Below are 19,350 nucleotides of genomic sequence, written 5' to 3' on the forward strand. Positions count from 1 at the left end.
TTAGTTTGTTTTTATAACACAAGTTCCTAGATGTTCTGATAAGTTTTGTTGAGACGAGATTCTCATTTTGTTATTTTTCAGAGTGTCAGAAGAAAAAGTCAAGTATTTGGTCAGTTGATTCTTAAAGTTAAAGTAAGAAAATTAATTCTTCAAAGTTTAAAAAGATTGAATATAGTGACAGATTAGTTGAAGTCGTTTATGGAGAAATTATGGGTTTTTGCGACGTTTTGTTATAAGAGTATTTGAAATATTTTTTAAATTAGAGAGATTGGACTAAATTAAAATTTCAATTTGACAGTAACCAGTGTTTCCACTTTAACAGTCCGAAATGTATCAGTTTATAGCTCTGAATTCGATATTTTTCACCACTAATTCTTCCATTCTTTTGACAGTTACAAGGTGTTTTAATACAACAGCTTCTAGTCCTTAAAATGTCACTTTAACCACTTTGTAGAATGTTTCTAATGAAAACTTCACAAAACTAAATTATATGAATTTCGACACTTTCCATCACATTAACATTGTTTTTTTGATAATTAATTAAAAAATAAACAGTTACAGCATGATTCAATTCCGTCAATCAGCATGAACAGATTGGACTAACTATTTTGACAATTACTCATTACATAGAACAACAATCCTTATGAAATGTAGAGAATTGTAGGGTTTTGCAACATTTCTCTGTTAGCATCTTTGCAATAATTTAGAATATATAAACAAACACTGCAATTACTAGTATAATTTACAATATTTTCTTGTAGGAAAATCGAGCAGGTCGAATAGCTCGCTACAAGGAGGAACGTCGCAAACAGCTGGCCGAGCAATTCGGCAACGTTGCCTCTCCTCTGCGCAACCATGGCAACGGGAACGGTTCCTCCAGTAGCTCGGAGGGACCCAGAACCACCCGCACCTCCAGATTGAGAGCGCAAGTCGCCAACCAGCAGGACCGGCCTGGCAGCTTAACCAGCCCAAAATGCGAGGTAAGATGTTGCTTAAAAAAATAGGCCAATTTGTTAATCACATAATGTCAGTTTGACATATTTGACGACATTTACCACTATTTTATATCCAATACACTAGATCCTCTACTTCACTACATTGACATCCAGAATTTCAACTTTGTATTCAGTTTCTTTATGGTTGCAACTTCCTGCCGATAATTTTGCATTACAACAACCTCAGTGGGTTATGTATCTATCTGAACCAACACGTAATGTAAATGAAATATTGACAACCTGGCTTTTGTGCGGGTAAAATAATTTTACTTTCTAACCGCGTCTAAATTTAGCGGATTATTCTACTGCAAGGGAATTTCGTGCTAAAATATATAATATCCGCATTATGTTAAATTGAACGACTTGAGAATCGGTCCGTCAAACGTGTGCGTTGATTGATCGATTTCTTGGACACTTTTGCCTGTCCGATTGTTTTTAATCTTTAGGGAAAATCAAAGTAAACTGGAATGATGTCAAAAATTGTAACTGCTTCAACATAGACTCTAGTCTAGTGACGTTCATTGTTACCAACAAATTTTGAAATTCATGATTGTTTGCTATTTTGTAGTTCTCTTGTTCGATTTCAACTAATTTTTGTTGTATGTTTTCAGAAGATGGTCGAATCTCCGCGGTCAAGCAGAACGGAAAAAGACAAGAGCAGCAAACGCAAGTCCAACTTAAATAGATCTCTCACCTCGGAAGAGGTTCCTCCTAGTAATTCTTACGGTAGGTTTTCCATTGTCGCGGCTGTACACAAACTAGGTTATAAGCTACTATTTATTTATACTCAGACACTGTTTTACACTTAAAATCATGCTAATGGATTGGTATCAAAAGTGGCAACATTGTCAAGTACTCGTTCACATCAATTGTTTATTTATCAATTATTAAAATAACTGTTCTAGTACAACAAGTCTACGTAAACTCGAGTATTAGCGATCATTTAACATTAGACTGCACCAGAAAACAACAATTACTAACATTATTATGTTTAGATGATGCTAAAGCCGCCCGTAGACGTCGGCGTTTCTTCCCCCAGGAAGTGCTGGACCAAGCGTCTAAACTGCCCTCCAACAACCACACCACTGCCTCTCCAAGCACCTCCATAAGCTTGCCTTCTCCGTCACTGTCCACTGCCTCCATCTCTCCAAGTGTTCCCGTACCAGCTAGTCCTTCGTTTTATACTCAGAGCCCTATAAAAACCACTCCGAAACGGTCGGAACTGGCCATTCACATGGAGAATGCTCGAAGAAGCGTAATATCTCCTTCGACTCCCGAATCGCTGAAGTACAAGCCTTTTGCTGCTCGCAGAACTCCGCGGGATAAAGTGGGAACTGTCAGTTCTCGTAACGGACATGCACAAAGTCAATCAGATAAAGAGGTAGGTTAAATGTTATTTTGTTTGTTGTTAATATGATGATGGCAATTGAGGTGAAATACGTGTCAACGTTGTAACCTTTTGGCCAAACTTAGTTCACAGGTATTTTAAAATAGAATTTGTTGAATTTCGTAGTTGCCAAATTTGAGTGGAAGGATTATATGAAAGAAAATTTTCACTGACAATTTGACAGTGACGAAGTGGATCATAAATATGTTCTTTGCTAATCTATTTCTCCTTTTTGTTGTTATTATATAATTTCAACATTTATTATTGAATCACTTTTTAACTGTATTAATTTTTGTGGGTGTGTGTGTAGAAAAGTATGAGTACCGTGTCTAGAAGGCCAACCCACTCAGTTTCGGACACGGAAACCAACAGAAATATCGCCCGAAGAATGGAGGAATTGACCGCGTTCACACGGGAAACTTTGGCTCGGGTGGAAAGACTGGCCAATAGGGGTCGGGAGCTGCCTCGCAGTGTTAAACCGGTTAGTGTTTTTCCTAGTTGCAACAACATTATCTTTTGACACATTGTCAACAAGAATAACAAACCAAATTAAACATACACACACCCACAAAGTTTACGACATTTTAACATATCACAGAAAATAACTAACAGCAACTATTCTTCGAAGTGTCGATTGAAATAACTGGATTTAACCTGTCTCACCTTTTGTTCACTATAAACAGAAGGGAGATGTCCCTTTCTACGTCACAGATCCATGGTGTACCAAATAAGTATGGTTTTCACTGAAGTTTTTTTCTGCTTAGTTCTAATTACTGTAAAAAAGTTCTTTTTCCTCTGTGTCACTAACGGCAGCTTTTCCCCATTAATTTACTGTTCATCTATCAATCCTTAACTCATTCGTTCATCACTATTTTAACCATCTCTCTATCCCAATTTCTCTCTTCTCCCTCTGCAATTTAGCGTTCTTTGCCTCTTTCGTTCTCTCACTTTCTCTTCTCTTTCATTCAAATTCCAAAATATAAATTGAGTGGTGGTTTTTCTTCTCATTATCGTCCCATACAGTTGTCCTCTCTTAGTCCGCCTCACCCGTTCTTCCATTATACTTCTTACTCTCTTCACATGCTCTTTAAATGTTTTCTGTCCAGTTTGCTCGTAATATCTCTCACTCCACTACCTTGAGCATCTCACATTTTCCAATAAAAACTAGGAAAATGGCATAGAATCTTTGTTAGTGAAATAATTGTTATTTCTGAATTATTTTAATTGTAACTTCATTTTCTACAATTGGCTGCAATAATTTTCTGAGACTAATCTTTTAGGTGGATAGTGGCAACGAAAAATTGAGCACCAGACCATCGTCGATCCTAAAACGACGTCCGAGAGAGGAAAAACAGACTGCCGTAGTTCAAGTCAACGAGATTCCGACTACTTCTCACGCCCTCCCCGTTTCGATATTGAAACGGAAAGTTGCCCAAGGTAGGTGCACATTGTTTCGACGTTTCGAAACTATTGAATCATCACGCGGAAAAAAAGCCGTCACGGTGATTTATTTTGTCGCATTTGATGAATTCAGACGAAAAGACTGAACCGCATTCGACTCACACTCCGCCTGTTACGTTCTCGCCTAACGTGGTCGAACCCGCTACAAGTAAACGGAAACAGGGAATTCTGAAGAAGAGACGTAGCTTGGATGAGTCCACGGTGATGAGGCATCGAAGCTGCAGTCCGGATGTTGCTAGCAAGGCTTCAGATTCTAGGTAAGTGTATTCAAGTGTTAAATTTTGTATGTTTTTTCTTTTTAAAAACCATTTGGAATGTTCAAAGGCAAAAACCATGATGATTTCAAATGAAATTTGTTGTTAGTACATTATGCATAACAAAAATTGATTTATGATAATAATTGACTACGTTGATCTTGTGAAACATCATAATCCGATGGAGGAAGTGGATTGGATAGGCAACAAATGAATCCCGTTTATCTCGTTTTTGTATTGTTAAAGATACGTTAGTTAGCTTTGACAATCCGTAGAAATCAAAACAGGACAGCAATATGACTAAAAGGAGAAAAGAAAATTAAATTCTAACCTAACTGAATTGTTTTTTATTATTTGCGAGTCTTATTACTTTTTACTTTAACTTGCAGATTCCATTTTTTTGTGCATTTTGCTTCACAGTTAAATTCAGTTAATCGTAGTAGTTAAATCGCTTCTACCTTGTGTTGTCACTGTCATTTGTCAAATCTGAACACTGTTTATATCGTTCAAATAATGCAATTTTCTATTGTATCGAGTGTATCAATCCTCATAATTTTCGGAATCGACTAGTTAATCTTAATGATCTTTCTCTACTAGTTTACCCGATCCAATTGAATAAGCTAACGATCGAAACCTCTCGAGATAATCGTATTGATTGATTTGGAGCATAATGATGCATAAATAAACTCACAGTTTGTGTAATACATTTTTATTAACAAACTATTCAAACGAAAGACACGTCTTACTATCTATTTGTCTATCAACACATCTGATTTAGCGCTGGTACTTTCAATTCAGGGTAATTTTATTTCGAAAGATAATTTCTATAGAAACCGTGAAATCAGGTCAATTCTGTCATTTCTTTAAAAGTTATCCTAATAATGAATTTATCCGGAGGAGAATCTACCGGTCCTTAACAGCATAGTAAAAAAGTTTATATAAATAATATTGGAAACATTTTTAACGCGCACGTAATGAATGAAAGGAATCAAAGTGTTTTTTAACGTCAGAGCTGACAAATTTGACTCTATGGAGCTGTAAACACTTCTTAAAGTGCAATTCCTCAAGAAAACTTTGGCATTTTATACTTTCAGGTCACTGGTGAGTGAGTTTTGACAGTTAAGAGAGCTGTCCCTGACGCAAGCATTCAAGTATTTCTTAACATCCCAATCGTCAAATTTTGCTCCATTGAGCTGTAAAAACTACTTGGCATTGGCTACTTGGCCAGAATTGTTGCTTTTGATGTGCATTTATTAGCTTTTCTTCATCATTCTCTTAGACTCTCCTAAAATTCTTAAAATAAAATACATTTCTGCGAATTTTCCATCTTAGTGCTCACCATAATTCGGTCTATAACTCATCACAACACTCGTGAATATACAAATTCTCATATTACACTAGTAATGTAAATATTATTGTAATTACAGCATTTTTTCCTTCAGATCAATTCTCAAGAATCAACGAAGATCTTCCCTAGAAGAGCTCAGACGCACTCAATCGCCCGAAGTGCACATCCAGAGCATATTGAAGCGGAAATCGTCAAGACATGAGGAGGATGACCTTTCCTTAAGTTCACCCCATGGAATTTTAAAACGCCGCTCCGGTGCTAGTAGTGCAGGTACGTGTCAATATTGAGTAATCTGCAGTGGTCAGTACAAGTAAGTTTCTTAGGCAGTACAAGTAGTACTCCTCACGTTTCTATTACCACCGCTGTGATACTAGCAGCAGCGGGTGGGGCTGAAATGATTTTAGAGCCGGAACAGCCGTCCCAGGACTCTGTGAAACCGATTTTAAAAAAGAAGAGCTTATCAGAAGAGTACTCATACAGGTGGGCATTACATATGACTTTCAGGGTGTCAACAGTTAATCGATTAATTTAGTGAGACCACTTCATCTGAGGGACCAAAACCAATTTTGAAAAAGAAGTCCAGCACCGATACCGATGAAGGCGAGGACAACAAACCAATGAGACCGATTTTGAAGTTGACAAAAAGTGGTGGAATCCTGGATACCGGTCAAGACGTGGGACGACACTCTAGATTTTCCGGAAACGAAGCTGAAGGTGGGTTTTCTGGTCATCAAATGTGAGAAGACACTGTACTGGTATATTGCAGGTGAAGTAAGGCCGATCCTAAAGTCGGCCGGCCTTCGGTCCGATTCTCCTTCGTTTAGAGAGGAGTCTCCGCGACCCCGCCTCTCTTTCTGCGGCGAACCCGACTCGGACGACAATTCAGACTCACGCAGACGCACTTCACGCCGTTCCTACACTATCTGCTCGGATTTCAACGTGCAATCTAATGCGATCACCAGAGACAAGCAGGAAGACCGGGATCTAACAAAAACGCGCCCTTTGTCGGTGCTCGAGCTGGTGAAATCGTTCGAGAGACAGTTGAGCAACGAGAGTGGTTCGGGCAATAAAGGGGCGGTACCCAAAAGGTTGAGCCAGAAGAGGAATAGTGACCGGTATAGAACGCAGCCGGTGACCTCTGACGAGCTTCAGGAAAGGTAAGTCAAATTTTTGTTTTGATTTTCCTATTTAAAGCTTGATGAGTGTCCAGACAATATAAATATAAAATAGTACATTTGCTTCAAAAATGTAAGAAAAAATTTTAATTCAAAAGATGTTTTAGAAAATCTTTAGAACGAAGTTGACTAGAATTTTTCAGTGTTTTTATTTTTGAACTGTACATGAAGTTGCTGATGGTAAACTTGTTTTTGCTTCAATTTGACTTTTCCTTTCTGTTTCAAACCTAACTTAATCCGTTTTTCTAAAGTTAGCTTCACAAAGAGACCAAATTTGCGTGAATAAATTGAGAAAAAAGAGAACAGTTTCTCTTTTGTGAAAAAAATGACGTGAATTAATTCACGACGAATTTGATATCACACAGTTTTGGCATCTGACTATGAACGTAAGTCTTGATTAGTATCGCAATCTTTGCATGCTTACAGTGTGAGAAAAAATATGAAAATCTGCTATATTTTGGAAAAAGGATTGTTGAGATTTACTTCACTTTGTTAAAATAACAAAGCTTTGCTATAATTAATTAAAACATAAAAATTTTGTATCATTGTGTTGGAAAAGTGGGTTCTTCTAGAACCAATTTCAACATTTTATCAGTTACAGCGTTTCCACATAAATTGCACATTTATGGTTACTTTATAACCACACATTTTAGAGTCATTGGTTGTTTCATTGGTTTGGTGTGGCATCCAGAGAATTTGACATTTACCGACTCACGAAATTATTCATCGAATATCAGAGTTTAAAAAACACATCGAGATTCATTGTAACACAGACGAGTGTAAAAATTGCGACGTCACGTTTATATTTGAATATCAGTATCAGTCTCAATTGATGCGCGTTTTACTACACAAGCACCCACGTCCGTCATACAACAAAAATAAAATCCGACTTGCCAATGTTTTACCCGAAACACCCGAATTTTTCTTGGCACAGTTTCCTCGATTTCACAAGACGCTCTAAATTTAGCCAATCGCAAAGTGGACCTCTTTATATGCTTGCGGGTTATTTTCAGTAGGAACTCAACAACCTTTCAGTTGTTTGTGTTGTTTTGTAAACAGTGTACAGGTGAGTTTCGTGTTGTTGCAGCCGTAATCTTTTGCGCCAAGAAGAAGAGTCGTCTAGGCCCACGCATTTGTCCTATCACACGTTTGCCAGCCTTTCTGGATCGTCCCGATCTTTGGATACGGGAACTTTAGACCTTAACACCTCTTTGGCTGATGACAGTCATTTAAATTTGACCAGCTTCCTGGGAGCTCCTTTTCATTCATCTTTGTTGCAAGCTGTAAGTTGTAAAACAATATCAGATTAACTTAATTGTAGTAATACTCCTTACAGGTGGGAACTTCTCCTGAAAACTCCGCGTGCCATAAAACATCCTCAGACTCGGCCTTCCAATCCTTAGGAGACGGTTTGGAGTTGGAGGAACCTAAAGAAGAAAACGAAGAGTTAAATATACAAGTTGAAATGTCGTCTTTGGCTGATCAAATGAAGAGTTTAGCGGAGGAGGCTAGGAAGAAGCGTCTTCAAAAAGGTATGTTTAGGGTTTGAAGTGGGTTGCGAAAAAGCTTGGTCAATCCTATTTTTCAGATACAAACATCACGGAACGTCGAGGCATCCTCAAACCGCAGCAGACTAGCGATTCCCCATCTTCCTCACTACCGAGGCGCAGTCAATCATTCGCGACGCCGCGCAGTCTGCTGAAATCCTCCCCAAGTAATGACAAATCGGCGTTTCGCGAAGTAAAACCATCGCGCGTCGATGTGTTTAACGATAAAGACGACGAGGGAATATCATGTAACGATTCCGGTTCCGATTCGGAACCGGGCGCGATCAAATCGAAGTCTAAAGTGGCGCGTGCGGATGATACCACTTCGGAAGGAGAGAGTTCCGGTGGGAGGGAGGTGAAGAGCATCTTCAAGAATGAGAGCCGGCTTAATTTGAATTTCAAGTAAGTGATTTGATTATTTTTTTGTCAGAAACTGTCAATTTCCTAGTTGAAAAAATTATTTTGCCTGTTGTGGTGACAGCTAGAACAGTGATAGAAGTTAAGATTTTTTTTTTCATCGACTATCTTTACTATTCTAGAAAAATGTATATTACAGCTTTATGAAGCAAACTGTAGTGGGTTTCTACAGCTGTCAAACATCAATTCATGGAGGTATAAAGCATATTTTGTTACTAAGAGTTTGGTGAAATTAAACCTAACACAGAAAGTGTTTTTTGTACTTCCATGAAGCTATTGACGTTGAGCTGATTTTTAAAGGCGTGGTCGTGTATCTAAACAACTGACATAACCTTTAAAAATCGATTCATGGAGCTGTAAAAAGCATTCTTTGCTGAGAATTAAATGGAGTGTAACCGAACCATCTAAATATGTATTTTATACCTTAATAAAGGTATTTTTGACAGTTTTAACGTCAAACTGCTTATTTAAGGCGTGGGCGTGTGTTTAAATAACTGGCACATTCGTCAAACATTGATCGATGGAGCTATAAACATTGTTGTGATTCAATTACAATCTACTTTTGACATTCTTATTGTCAAAAGTAGATTGTAATTGAATCACAAAAGTATAGTATTATAGGCCTCTATCAAGTTAATTGTCACTGTTTTGAAATTTAATTGTCTTTGGAGGCATAGAAAACTAATGCAAGATGCTCTATTATATTATTTCATTGAATTATATTGTTTATAAAGTAATTTTCGAGACCGTAATGAAAATTCCCATCGAGTATGGTATTCGGGTTTATTTTCAAGCACATATTTCGGTCAAATAACATTATATTAAAATTATAATAGATTAGAGGTAAGAAGATAGAACACGATAGACGACATAGAAGAAGAGTCACAAGATATTAACCAGTTTTGTGGTGAATAATTTGTCACTTTCAACATTTCTAAAAGTCAGTAATGTCAACATTTTATAAAAGATTGAAATTAAATGTAATTTCCAATGTCGGAGGAAAAAAATTGTAAATGCAGTTTGCTGAATCATAAAACTTCGAACAAACTCCAAAATTTGGCATTAAAGTTTTTAAAGCGCAAGTTGAAGAAAACTTTTTTCTTCAAAATATGAAAACAACAATCTTCAAAACGTATATGAGAGTGTTCTTCACTAGCCGAGCTGCGTTTACTTTAGCTTTCTAAATATATTTTTTTAAATCACTTTTTAATTGAATGTAATTATCAGTAGGACACTGACCTAAGTAAATCAAACTCTAGATGCAGGTGGTACCCGATGGTACTCAACCCGCTTTAATACGGTGGCAATTCGAGAGGGAAAATCATTAATTTAGCCTCTGTTCGCATGTTATAGGTAAAGTGCACGTGCTGCATTTTATTACACGTTTGTCTTCCTTCGTAAAAACCTTCATTAGAAATGACAATTAATATCGGATGAAACTTTACTTCCTTGAAACGAAACAACTCAATCAGAACTAAAACTAATCGAAATCAACCTGTGAAGCAATTAAGTCCCACACGAAACACAAACGACAAGTGTGAGAAATTAACCGAGCCAGGCATATTTGCGATCGCCAGTTGAACAAAAAAACTTTGATCGCCTTGTATAAAATTAATAAGATAGCGCCTACTCGAGCGGCTTTATATTTAGACGTTTTATTTCCAACAGGTCTTTGCCACTTGCACTTGTTTGCTCGCATTTAATCCCCGCGGATATTTTAGTGGGGAGATTATTTAACCACTTCCGTCTAGTTATTGCAAATTATATTCAGTGTAATGTTAAATTAGAGTTGTTCGAAAAAGTTTCATAATTTAAGGTAAACCCTTAAAAAAGTTGTTAACGTTGCCCAAAGGCTGATCGAAGGAGAAATGACATTGACAGATATGTTCTAAACGCTTGGGGGGCGTGACTTTGTTATGCCCCGCCCTATTTTCTACTGACAGCTGACACTCAAGCGTCATTTGTCCAGTAGACATTGTAAAAGTTACGCCCACTGGGTGCTTATTCTATAGGAGCCTAGTGAGATGAGATGAGATCTCCTCTCATGGTTCAGGCAATAGGAGAGAAATCTCATCTTATCTCACTAGGCTCTTATAGAATAATCATCTTGTACTGTAGTAGTAGGAGATGGTGATTCTAACAAAACTGGTTGAAATGAAAAACTGATAGAGAGGACAGCTCTTCTGACTAAAGCTGCATCTGCTTCTGTTTGTAAAAATATCGTATCGACGCTTCATCTTAAACAACCTACATGCAGCAATATATATTTTTTCTGTTTCCCTTTACATTCGCGATAAATTAACAAGGTACTTAGCGTATCAGAACGAACTCCGACAGGGCCGCAGAAAGCGCAGTTTAACCTGCTCGTGGAAGCGTTAAATTGCATCAGTACTCCGGTTAGTGTCCGGCTTTTGTGGTCAGCAAACACTGCTTGCACAGGTCACTGACTTTGCTTTATTACCTATCTGTTATGTTCCCTAAAAAAAGTATAATTTGATTACGAAATTGTATTAGTTTTTCCTTTTATAGAGCAGAAAACACTTTCCGATTAGGCTTCTTCTAAGATGAACCGCTCCCAAAGAATTCTTTCAGTTATTCTAATCGTAACTCAATTACGCAATTACGGGATTTGAATCTGAAAAGGACAGCCGACTATCATCTGTTCAGTTCGGTTGGGTAAAACCATTAGATATGACACAATTAGAAGACGTAATCTTCTTTAATCTCTTCCATTACCGTACTACGTGATAGAATGTCTTACTTACTCTTTTAGCGCAATTTTTCTGTTACTCTGTATACAGGGTCTTAATTTAAAAATCGGTTTATATTAGGGTATATTAACACTTGTGATTTGGAGGATTTTAGCAGTTTATAAAGTGTAGTATCGTCTCTTTGTTTTTTGGTTATGATTAACATTTGAAACATCTTTGTTGAAACACTGACATAATGCAACCTCTAATCTTATTTAAATTTCAACATAACTGTATTATATAATCAACCGAACAAAGACAATAAAGTGAACGGTTTCACCTTAAAACCATCTTGCCACTTAAAATCGTCTCTTAATGGCAACTCTATTCTAAGTACCAGATGAATCACAATCAAGGTTGAACCCGTTCGCGGTTTAAATGTCATAGAAGAAGAAGAGAAGGTGTCGATGGGAATTTGGCGTACTTAGAATCTTCATTCTTCATTCTTCTGCGTTTAAGTGAACGAGTACTCCCTTTTTGAGAGAAGAGAACGGCGGTAGGTCTTTTAAAACGATAACCATCTGAATTATGCTGTAGCTCGTGCTCGGTGAACATTGTATGCTTGAACAGGTCCGACCATTTTTATGTAATTTGTGTAGGTAGTCGTTTAATTATGCGGATGATGTTAGTTTTTGTCTTAAGAGCAAATCATCTATGCACTAATGAAAATTAAGATAACGTAAGTTTTCATTTATTAGTTTATCAAACTCTGCCTAACATGTTTTGAATGTAGTAAAGTAGTAACATGCTAAAGGACAGGGATTATGGAAAGTATATTATCCTATACAGTATTCTCGCTTTTTATAACTATTCCTATGGGAAAACTCATCAAGAGCTCGTTGAATACTATACTATTTATTTTATCTTGCTGTGTGTCTTCCTGAAGTCTTCTCTAATGTTGACCGTCTCTGCAGCTTTAATTACACTCTTTTTCATAGAAGTCAAAAAAAGATAGAGAAGAGGCTTCCCTGTATAGCAAGACCACCTAATGTAAGTTCCTGTCGTCATCGTAACTTCTTTTGACTTTTTTTTTGTATACCAATTCTAAAACTGATAATATCTGATAATCATTGTTACATCTAATTATTAATGTTTTTCTATACTTTTTATATTGTAACATTGAAATGTTTTAATAACATTAATCAGTGGCTTTGGCATCTGGTTTCAGGTACACAAGCGTAATCAGTCTAGAATGTATGAAATTTTATTCCCGGAAGCTGTACGATAACATTATCAAATATGATTAATAATAATTATTGTTTAAAGCACTTTGGCAGTTCAAGATTTACTGCAAAACATTCCACCATGTCTGTGTGTAATTTAATATTAACTTAAAGCATAGATTTTGTATTAATCTATCAGAATATTTGCTGTTCGCAGGCTAAGTTACGGTCAACATACCATTTTCCATCTGTCATTTTCAGACTGCATTACTTTGTCGTATTCTAGTCATCTCTTACCTATTAAACTATTATATCAAGCCAAGTGTCCGTTTAAAGACTGGGTATTTGAATAATTTGAAATATGAGGTAGTATATAATGCGTTTTAAGTTGGGCGTGCAGTTTTTCTCAGTTTTTTCATAAAAACCCAACTGACAAAAGGATGCAGAACTTTTGACGTTTGAACGAACCTCGTATCACAGGAACCAAGCTAAGAGCTGTCAAATTGTGACTGTTCTAAAAAGCTTGCTCTATTTCCATTCAAATATCATGGTTATTTGTAATTTTTGAAAGAAAATTGTGTTTAATTAAAAGAAAGCCAAAATTACGAGCTACAGTTTGACGTTTGAACGAACCTCCTAACTGTCATAGGAACCAAATTAGAAGCGACATCTTTAATGTTCCAATCAAACATCTGTTATTTGTAAATGACCTTATATAGTTCTCCTTTTTAGCAAGATTTCTGTTTGTTTCAAAGACTCCTCTTAAATGCTATGGATTGTCAAGGAAGCTTCATTTACTCTGTATGTTTATTAAAAAAAACAAACCTCTCAGTGAGTAATGTAAATGTCTCTTTGTGATTTTTAGAATACTTTCATTTTTTACGAATGTTTCTTGTATGCTGGTTTGTACCAAAATTTTAAAAGACAAATCTAGCGGCATGTCTGATGAATCTAACAAGTTCGCACCTTCTTTTATGTTTCTCTGTGACGCTGCAAACTTACCCTGTTTGGGTCTCGCTAAAGTATGGTCAGTTTACAAACTTAGGGACAAATATCGATTTGAGCTTTGAGCTTAACACGGACTTTTACGGATTCCGTCCCTGGCTTTTTCGTTTTGTCGTAACTTTTTACCCATCATCAGTTTCTCTCAGTGTTTCAGGTTTCAGTCGGGTTCGGACTAGCGTTTAGGTGGGTACGCACGGGCGCACTTTGAACGCAAAAGACACGCGCGCCTGTTTGTTTACATCAATTGCACGGCGCCAATTTTCAAACTAATCGATCAAACAGACGGTGTTTTGCCACAGTTTAGTGTGTGTATATTTGTGGGATTTTCCCTCTTTAATCATCCAGCTTGGTTTCTCACTGTACCAGTACTGAGAAGTCGTAAAAGTGGAAAGCAACCCTATATACCAGGTAATTAAGAAAAATTACAACGTGCCAAGGTTAAATTTTATTGATGTGCTTGGACCTCGACAACATTATTAATTTAAAAAAATGAGTGGGTGTTTGTTATTACATTATTACTACATCGCTATCAGGCTTAATATTTTTAAGAATTGTTGTGATTTAATGACACCACATTTGACCCCGTTTAATACAAACAAACGGTTATCTGTGTTTACGTTTGATTAATTTTACATGTTGCAAATGCCAATAATAGTGGTTTTCTCTTTGAATCGGTAATTAAACCAGTTACTTGGCTAAATCCGTTTTAACGTGTGTCCGACCTCGCTTAAAAGTGATTCAGCCCACAAATTCAAGGTGATTAGAAAATAGGGAAAATAGTGAAAGACCCAAAACTGAAAGTAACCAATGTAATTTATGACACTGGAGGTTTCATTACCGTACCGGAATAGTGCAGGTACCAACTGCAATTTTGTGTTTCTTAGGCAAATAGACACCTGTTTAAACTCGATACTTTTTTGAAGAAGATTTACAGATCCGTACTTTCGCATGTAAGAACTACTTTGCGCACAAAGTGAATGACATTTTTAGCTTAATAGTAGACTGAAGGTAATATTGCATTTAAAATTGTCTCAAATTTGCTTTATTAAAGGTACTTTTACCTGGTAAGGTTGCTGTTCCTTCAATAAATTTTGATTTGTTAAAATTTCAAAGCACGCTACTTTATGGTTCTACCTGCAAACAATTTGCAGTCCATCATTGTAAAGAAACGTGATTTTCAGTCTATTTAAGGGTGGTTTTAACCCCCAAAATATCTTTTAAAATGATTTACTGGAAGTACCTAGTTCAGGTAAACCCTTCTTAAAAATTTGATTTTTAGTGCAAATTGTGAAATGCTTAGGTATTCTCATTTGTCTGTTTCACACTGTGATTTTTAGAGCTTTATGCCTAAACAGGGCAATGTCATGATTATTATTTTTCAACCTGCATGATAATACCATCATAACTGGCATCGGGGTCACTCTGACCATTCATTCTGATGCAGTAAATTAAGAAAATTTGAATAAATAAAATATTTGAATAAAAACCTATTTTAGGGAAGCCGTTATTTTTCCGGTAAATAACTAAACCTATCTAACTTACTTTCTTCTTAAAAAAAATCCTGCCTCTAGATATATGATAATACAAATGTTTTTTGTAAACAAATTACAAACTACTTACACCTAATACTCTTCGCCAAAACAGTCCATAACACCTCGTCAGTTAACTATAATGGAAAACACTTGACATCCCTACAAAAGTTTATCTTTTCTATTAAAAAAAAAATAAATTGTCTTTATTTTCTTGAAAAAATGGTTATTTTCAAGACACTAAGTTTGTCATTTTTGATATGACAGTTGGCACGAGATACTAAAACGCAAAAACCATAGAAAACTAAAACTAATTGTTATGCAAGATATTTTGTACTTTTAACTAAATGAACTAACAAGTACAAATTTTAGAAGTGAAATATCTAACTACTTTACTAACAATAACACCCAAATATGGCATTATTCCCTCTGGGCTAGACCGTTTTGTTACCCCACTGTCGCCGTACCGTGTCTGGGTCGTTTAAGGGATTTATCGATCCCCTTTTCAAGGGGGGTTAAAGCACCCGCTCTCGCTCTCCCGATCTGTATGCAGTTGATTTAAAAGCGAGGGTGAATTTCCGTATTTAAATACAGGAAGCTGAGTTTGCAGGGTGTCGCTGTGGTTTGTTCGTATTTATGTTTCGTTTTGTTTGTTTTGGAAATCAGTCTCCAGCACAATGTAAAATTGTGTATTTATGTAAATATAAGTGCAACTTGGATTAGTATTATACAGGGTGGTCCAGTTTTAAATGTCAATAATTCACCAATCCATAGCCAATTAAAAAATAAGTTGACATTCATTATGTCATTTTCCTGAAAAGTGCTTCCTAAGGAAAATACAGTCCTTCAAATTTCAGTTTAAAAAATCGGTTTTTTTTGTAAATTCACTTAAGAAGTTTAAAAAATATTATTGTAGCCAGTTTTCATAGTTTCCAGACAAACTGAGACTTTTTTCATGCAAATCGAGAGACTTTAATACTGAAAATTGACTTGTAGACATAAAAACTACTTTTTCAAGAACTTGTTACTACAAATTCATACATTTAAACCTTAAAAATTGACTTGAACCCCAAAATATGATTGAACTAATGAAAAGTGACACCAGAAGCTTAAAATTTGCATTTGAAGTAAGTTTTCATAATTTGAAGACAAATTTCAATATTTTAGTCTTGAAAATAGTCTTAGATGCAGAACATTGACATTAGATTCATGAAAATTGTCTTGAAAACGAACTTTTCGTGCTTTATACTTTGCTTTTCATTTTCTTCGAATTCTGGACTATTTTTAGTGCTTCAAAACTGCTTTCAGCTTGGAAAATCGAGTTTCAAGACTATCTTCGCTAAGTTATTGACATAGCAAACTTAAAAAACAATTTTTACATTCTTCATAGACTTAAAATGGCATTCGAAGCTTTGTCACTATTAAATCGACTTCTAGACACCTCAGTGCTAAAAATTCGGGTATTTCTTAATAAACTAGACGGTTTTTAGTGTTTTAAGGCTGTTTTCAGTGCCTCAAATCGAGTTTCAAGACTATCTTTACAAAGTTTTTGACTTATCAGGCCTAAAAGCCAGTGTGTCCACTGACCATAGTCTTTAAAATGTTATTTCAAGCTTCTTCACTATTAAATTGACTTCTACACTCTTAGGTGCAATAAATTGTAGCATCTCTAAGAAATTCAGACTGTTTTTAGTGCTTTTTAAGACTGAAAAATCGAGTTTAAGACTATTTCCAAAAGTCAAGTTTCTTCAGTAATAAAAGTAAAAAAATTTTGGTACCAAATGCTACAATAATAGTCTTGAGAACTAATTTTTAGAAATAAAATAGTCCGAAAATTTAATTTACTTCTAGACTTGTTGTCCAGTCCAGAAAATTGAGTTGTACACCAATTAAAGTCTTGAAAATATACTTTTGGACTCTCTTTAGTCCTAGTAAAGTCAGTTCTAGCATTAAAAGTCAACTTTTATATTATTTTTAGTAGTAAAAAATGAGTTTCATGCACAATACAATCTTTGTCTTGATTTCCGGACTTTTTTTAGTTCTTGAATGCGAGTTTTAGACACTCAACCAGGATGGCAGTCTGAGAAAGCGAATCATAAGACCATTCCTAGTAGTAAAAAAGTTTTTAGACTATTCAGTACAAATTTGGACTTTCACAAGTCTTGGATGTTCAGTTTTAAACTATAAAACGATGTTTTAAATTGAAATTTGGAGGACTGTATCATCCTTAGGAAACCTTTTTCGGAAAAATTACATAATGCAAGTCAACTTATTTTTTGATTAGCTATCAAATGGTGAATTATTGACCTGGACCACCCTGTATAGCTATTAAATCTGGTTTATTGTAGATTGAGTGACTTTACAAAAACTTTTGAAGGAGAGAGTCTAAAATAGCCTAAAACAAAATAATATTAGGCTAAAATAAAATGCTTTAAAACAGTTTGATAAAATCGTCTTAACCATTATTTTGACAGTTCAGTCTGTCTGTGTAAATGATACAGAAACATAACACACATGTCATATGACATTTATAATTAAAATTTTGAGGTGGTAACACTGTAAAGGCTAGTTGATACCTGTCAAAACAGTTACTTTTGTAATAAAAACATCTGACCGTAAAATGTCACGCTTGATATGAAGTTAAAGCAACCTAAAGTTGGTAAATATAAGCTAGAGGCCGTTTAATCTTGAAATTCTTTTACACTTTGAGCAATTTTGTTACGGTTTGGATTTTGGTCAACGCAACAAGATTAAATTACTTCGTTTTGTATCATTTCAGGCTTGATTAGTTTCACTTGTCCTAGATAGAGATCGAACGCATTTGAATAATTTAAATGAAGCCTTCAAACAGTAATCGGTATTCAGTCAACGATCGATTAATTTATTTCAGCCACGCTATCAATAAATAAGAAACAAATGCCAAAGTTAAAACATTTAAATAATTCCGTTTCGTTCAGTCAGGTGCGTTAAACTAGAGCACTGTTGGAAATTGAAACCATTTTAAGTGTACACAGAGACTTCAAGGACTTGAAAACTAAAACATCTGCTAAACACCCATTGTGTAGTCCATTAAGATTGACGTCACAATACACGGTTCACTCGATACGACAAGGAAATGGTATTTTCCGAAATAACATTTTCCGGTTGTTCCATTGACATTTGATGTGCCCTATTTATTTATAGACAAACTCGATACTTTGGATGTATATTTTTGGACCTTTAATGATCCGAAAAGTGTGGCCTATTAGTTAAAGCAAAGTTTATTTAAGTCAAAAGTCAGGATTCGAGTGTGAATAACATTTCTCAGTTTATTTGTCGATAATACAGGGTGTTACAAAGTGTTAAAGTAGTTAAATGCAGGCAAAGTTGGGCATTTTATTGATAAATAATTTGGTAAACCAATAGGGCAACCCCAGAAAGACAATGAGGGTCAAATTGTCTCTATTTTAATATGTATTTGAATAAACCACTTCTAAGTAATAAGTAGCAAATAGCCATTGTTTCAAATAATAAGTAAATTGTTTAAGTTGAGACCTTTGCATTACAAGTAATCAATGTATAAATATTTAAACTGAGAATAAACTAATAATCTGAATTCGAATCAATTTTCCAATGCATTCGCTAGTTTTCTAATCGAAATCTGTCAGGTTTCCCTTTGATAGGTACTTGGTTAACTCAAGTCGTTGTACTGCTTATGTATGGACATTATGTACATTAAAATTAAATCAAACTAAATTATCTACTCATTGTGATAACAACATATTATCAATTCTAATTGATTAATAATTGAAAACTTGAAGTACCTTATACCTAAACTAGGTATAGTTTTTTGACAAGTATGGTACATCATTAGTTTTGGAAGGTCTGTAGCTAACTGTAGGAAACCTAAAATAATTTGTAACCTCCCATGTTTTAATATCAGATTTTCTGGTTTTAATGGTGCAAAACAGAAAAATGTCCTTTATTGAACATTACTTATCAATGGACTAAGGTGTAGTTGCAATCTGTTTTGCATAACACCGCAAAACAAGTTACGGTATCAACATGCAGCTCGAATCGATTGCAATCTATACATACTATATTTACCTTTGGTATGTAAATGACAATTTACAAGTCAGGTGCTTTTCTTATGCTGTAGGTAACGGGTTCTAAAATCCACATTGAATTACTCCTCGTCAAGTACCAAAACATTACTTACATAACACATAAAAGTTGATCTAATAAGTCATAAGGCCAGGTCACTGTTAATCTTAATTAATGCAGTTTATTAACTCCCCGCTAAGTGGATTTTATCCGTTTATTACTTAATTTAGTTTCAT

General features: G+C 35.4%; 1 protein-coding gene and 1 long non-coding RNA gene across 12 annotated transcripts in view; one reads left to right on the forward strand and one right to left on the reverse strand.

The window, feature by feature from the left end:
• The window catches only part of LOC145731687 (uncharacterized), a 67,856-nt gene that overhangs the window by 35,409 nt on the left and 13,097 nt on the right, over positions 1 to 19,350 (forward strand). For 6 of the 8 annotated variants that reach the window (XM_081983585.1, XM_081983579.1, XM_081983584.1 and 3 more), the window contains exons 4-16: positions 762 to 980; positions 1,607 to 1,721; positions 1,991 to 2,376; positions 2,693 to 2,863; positions 3,663 to 3,819; positions 3,917 to 4,100; positions 5,540 to 5,715; positions 5,769 to 5,925; positions 5,978 to 6,159; positions 6,212 to 6,602; positions 7,708 to 7,903; positions 7,957 to 8,152; positions 8,209 to 8,569. In XM_081983585.1, coding sequence (XP_081839711.1) covers positions 762 to 980; positions 1,607 to 1,721; positions 1,991 to 2,376; positions 2,693 to 2,863; positions 3,663 to 3,819; positions 3,917 to 4,100; positions 5,540 to 5,715; positions 5,769 to 5,925; positions 5,978 to 6,159; positions 6,212 to 6,602; positions 7,708 to 7,903; positions 7,957 to 8,152; positions 8,209 to 8,569 — 2,891 coding nt within the window. The remainder of the gene's footprint in view (positions 1 to 761; positions 981 to 1,606; positions 1,722 to 1,990; positions 2,377 to 2,692; positions 2,864 to 3,662; positions 3,820 to 3,916; positions 4,101 to 5,539; positions 5,716 to 5,768; positions 5,926 to 5,977; positions 6,160 to 6,211; positions 6,603 to 7,707; positions 7,904 to 7,956; positions 8,153 to 8,208; positions 8,570 to 19,350) is intronic. The other 2 variants (XM_081983580.1, XM_081983586.1) reach the window with 2 other exon arrangements.
• LOC145731702 (uncharacterized) lies at positions 7,323 to 19,253 on the reverse strand. Of its 4 annotated transcripts, none has more exons than XR_014178863.1 (3): positions 19,118 to 19,253; positions 7,955 to 8,047; positions 7,323 to 7,901 (listed from the first exon to the last, which is right to left on the reverse strand). It is a non-coding gene; the product is annotated as an uncharacterized LOC145731702 (long non-coding RNA). The 4 variants fall into 4 exon arrangements; XR_014178861.1 differs by lacking the exon at positions 19,118 to 19,253 and adding an exon at positions 15,123 to 15,478; XR_014178859.1 differs by lacking the exon at positions 19,118 to 19,253 and adding an exon at positions 13,500 to 13,800.

This window comes from Ips typographus, linkage group LG7, assembly GCF_016097725.1.
Source record: "Ips typographus isolate SLU linkage group LG7, UJ_Ityp_2.0, whole genome shotgun sequence".
Lineage (NCBI taxonomy): Eukaryota > Metazoa > Arthropoda > Insecta > Coleoptera > Curculionidae > Ips > Ips typographus.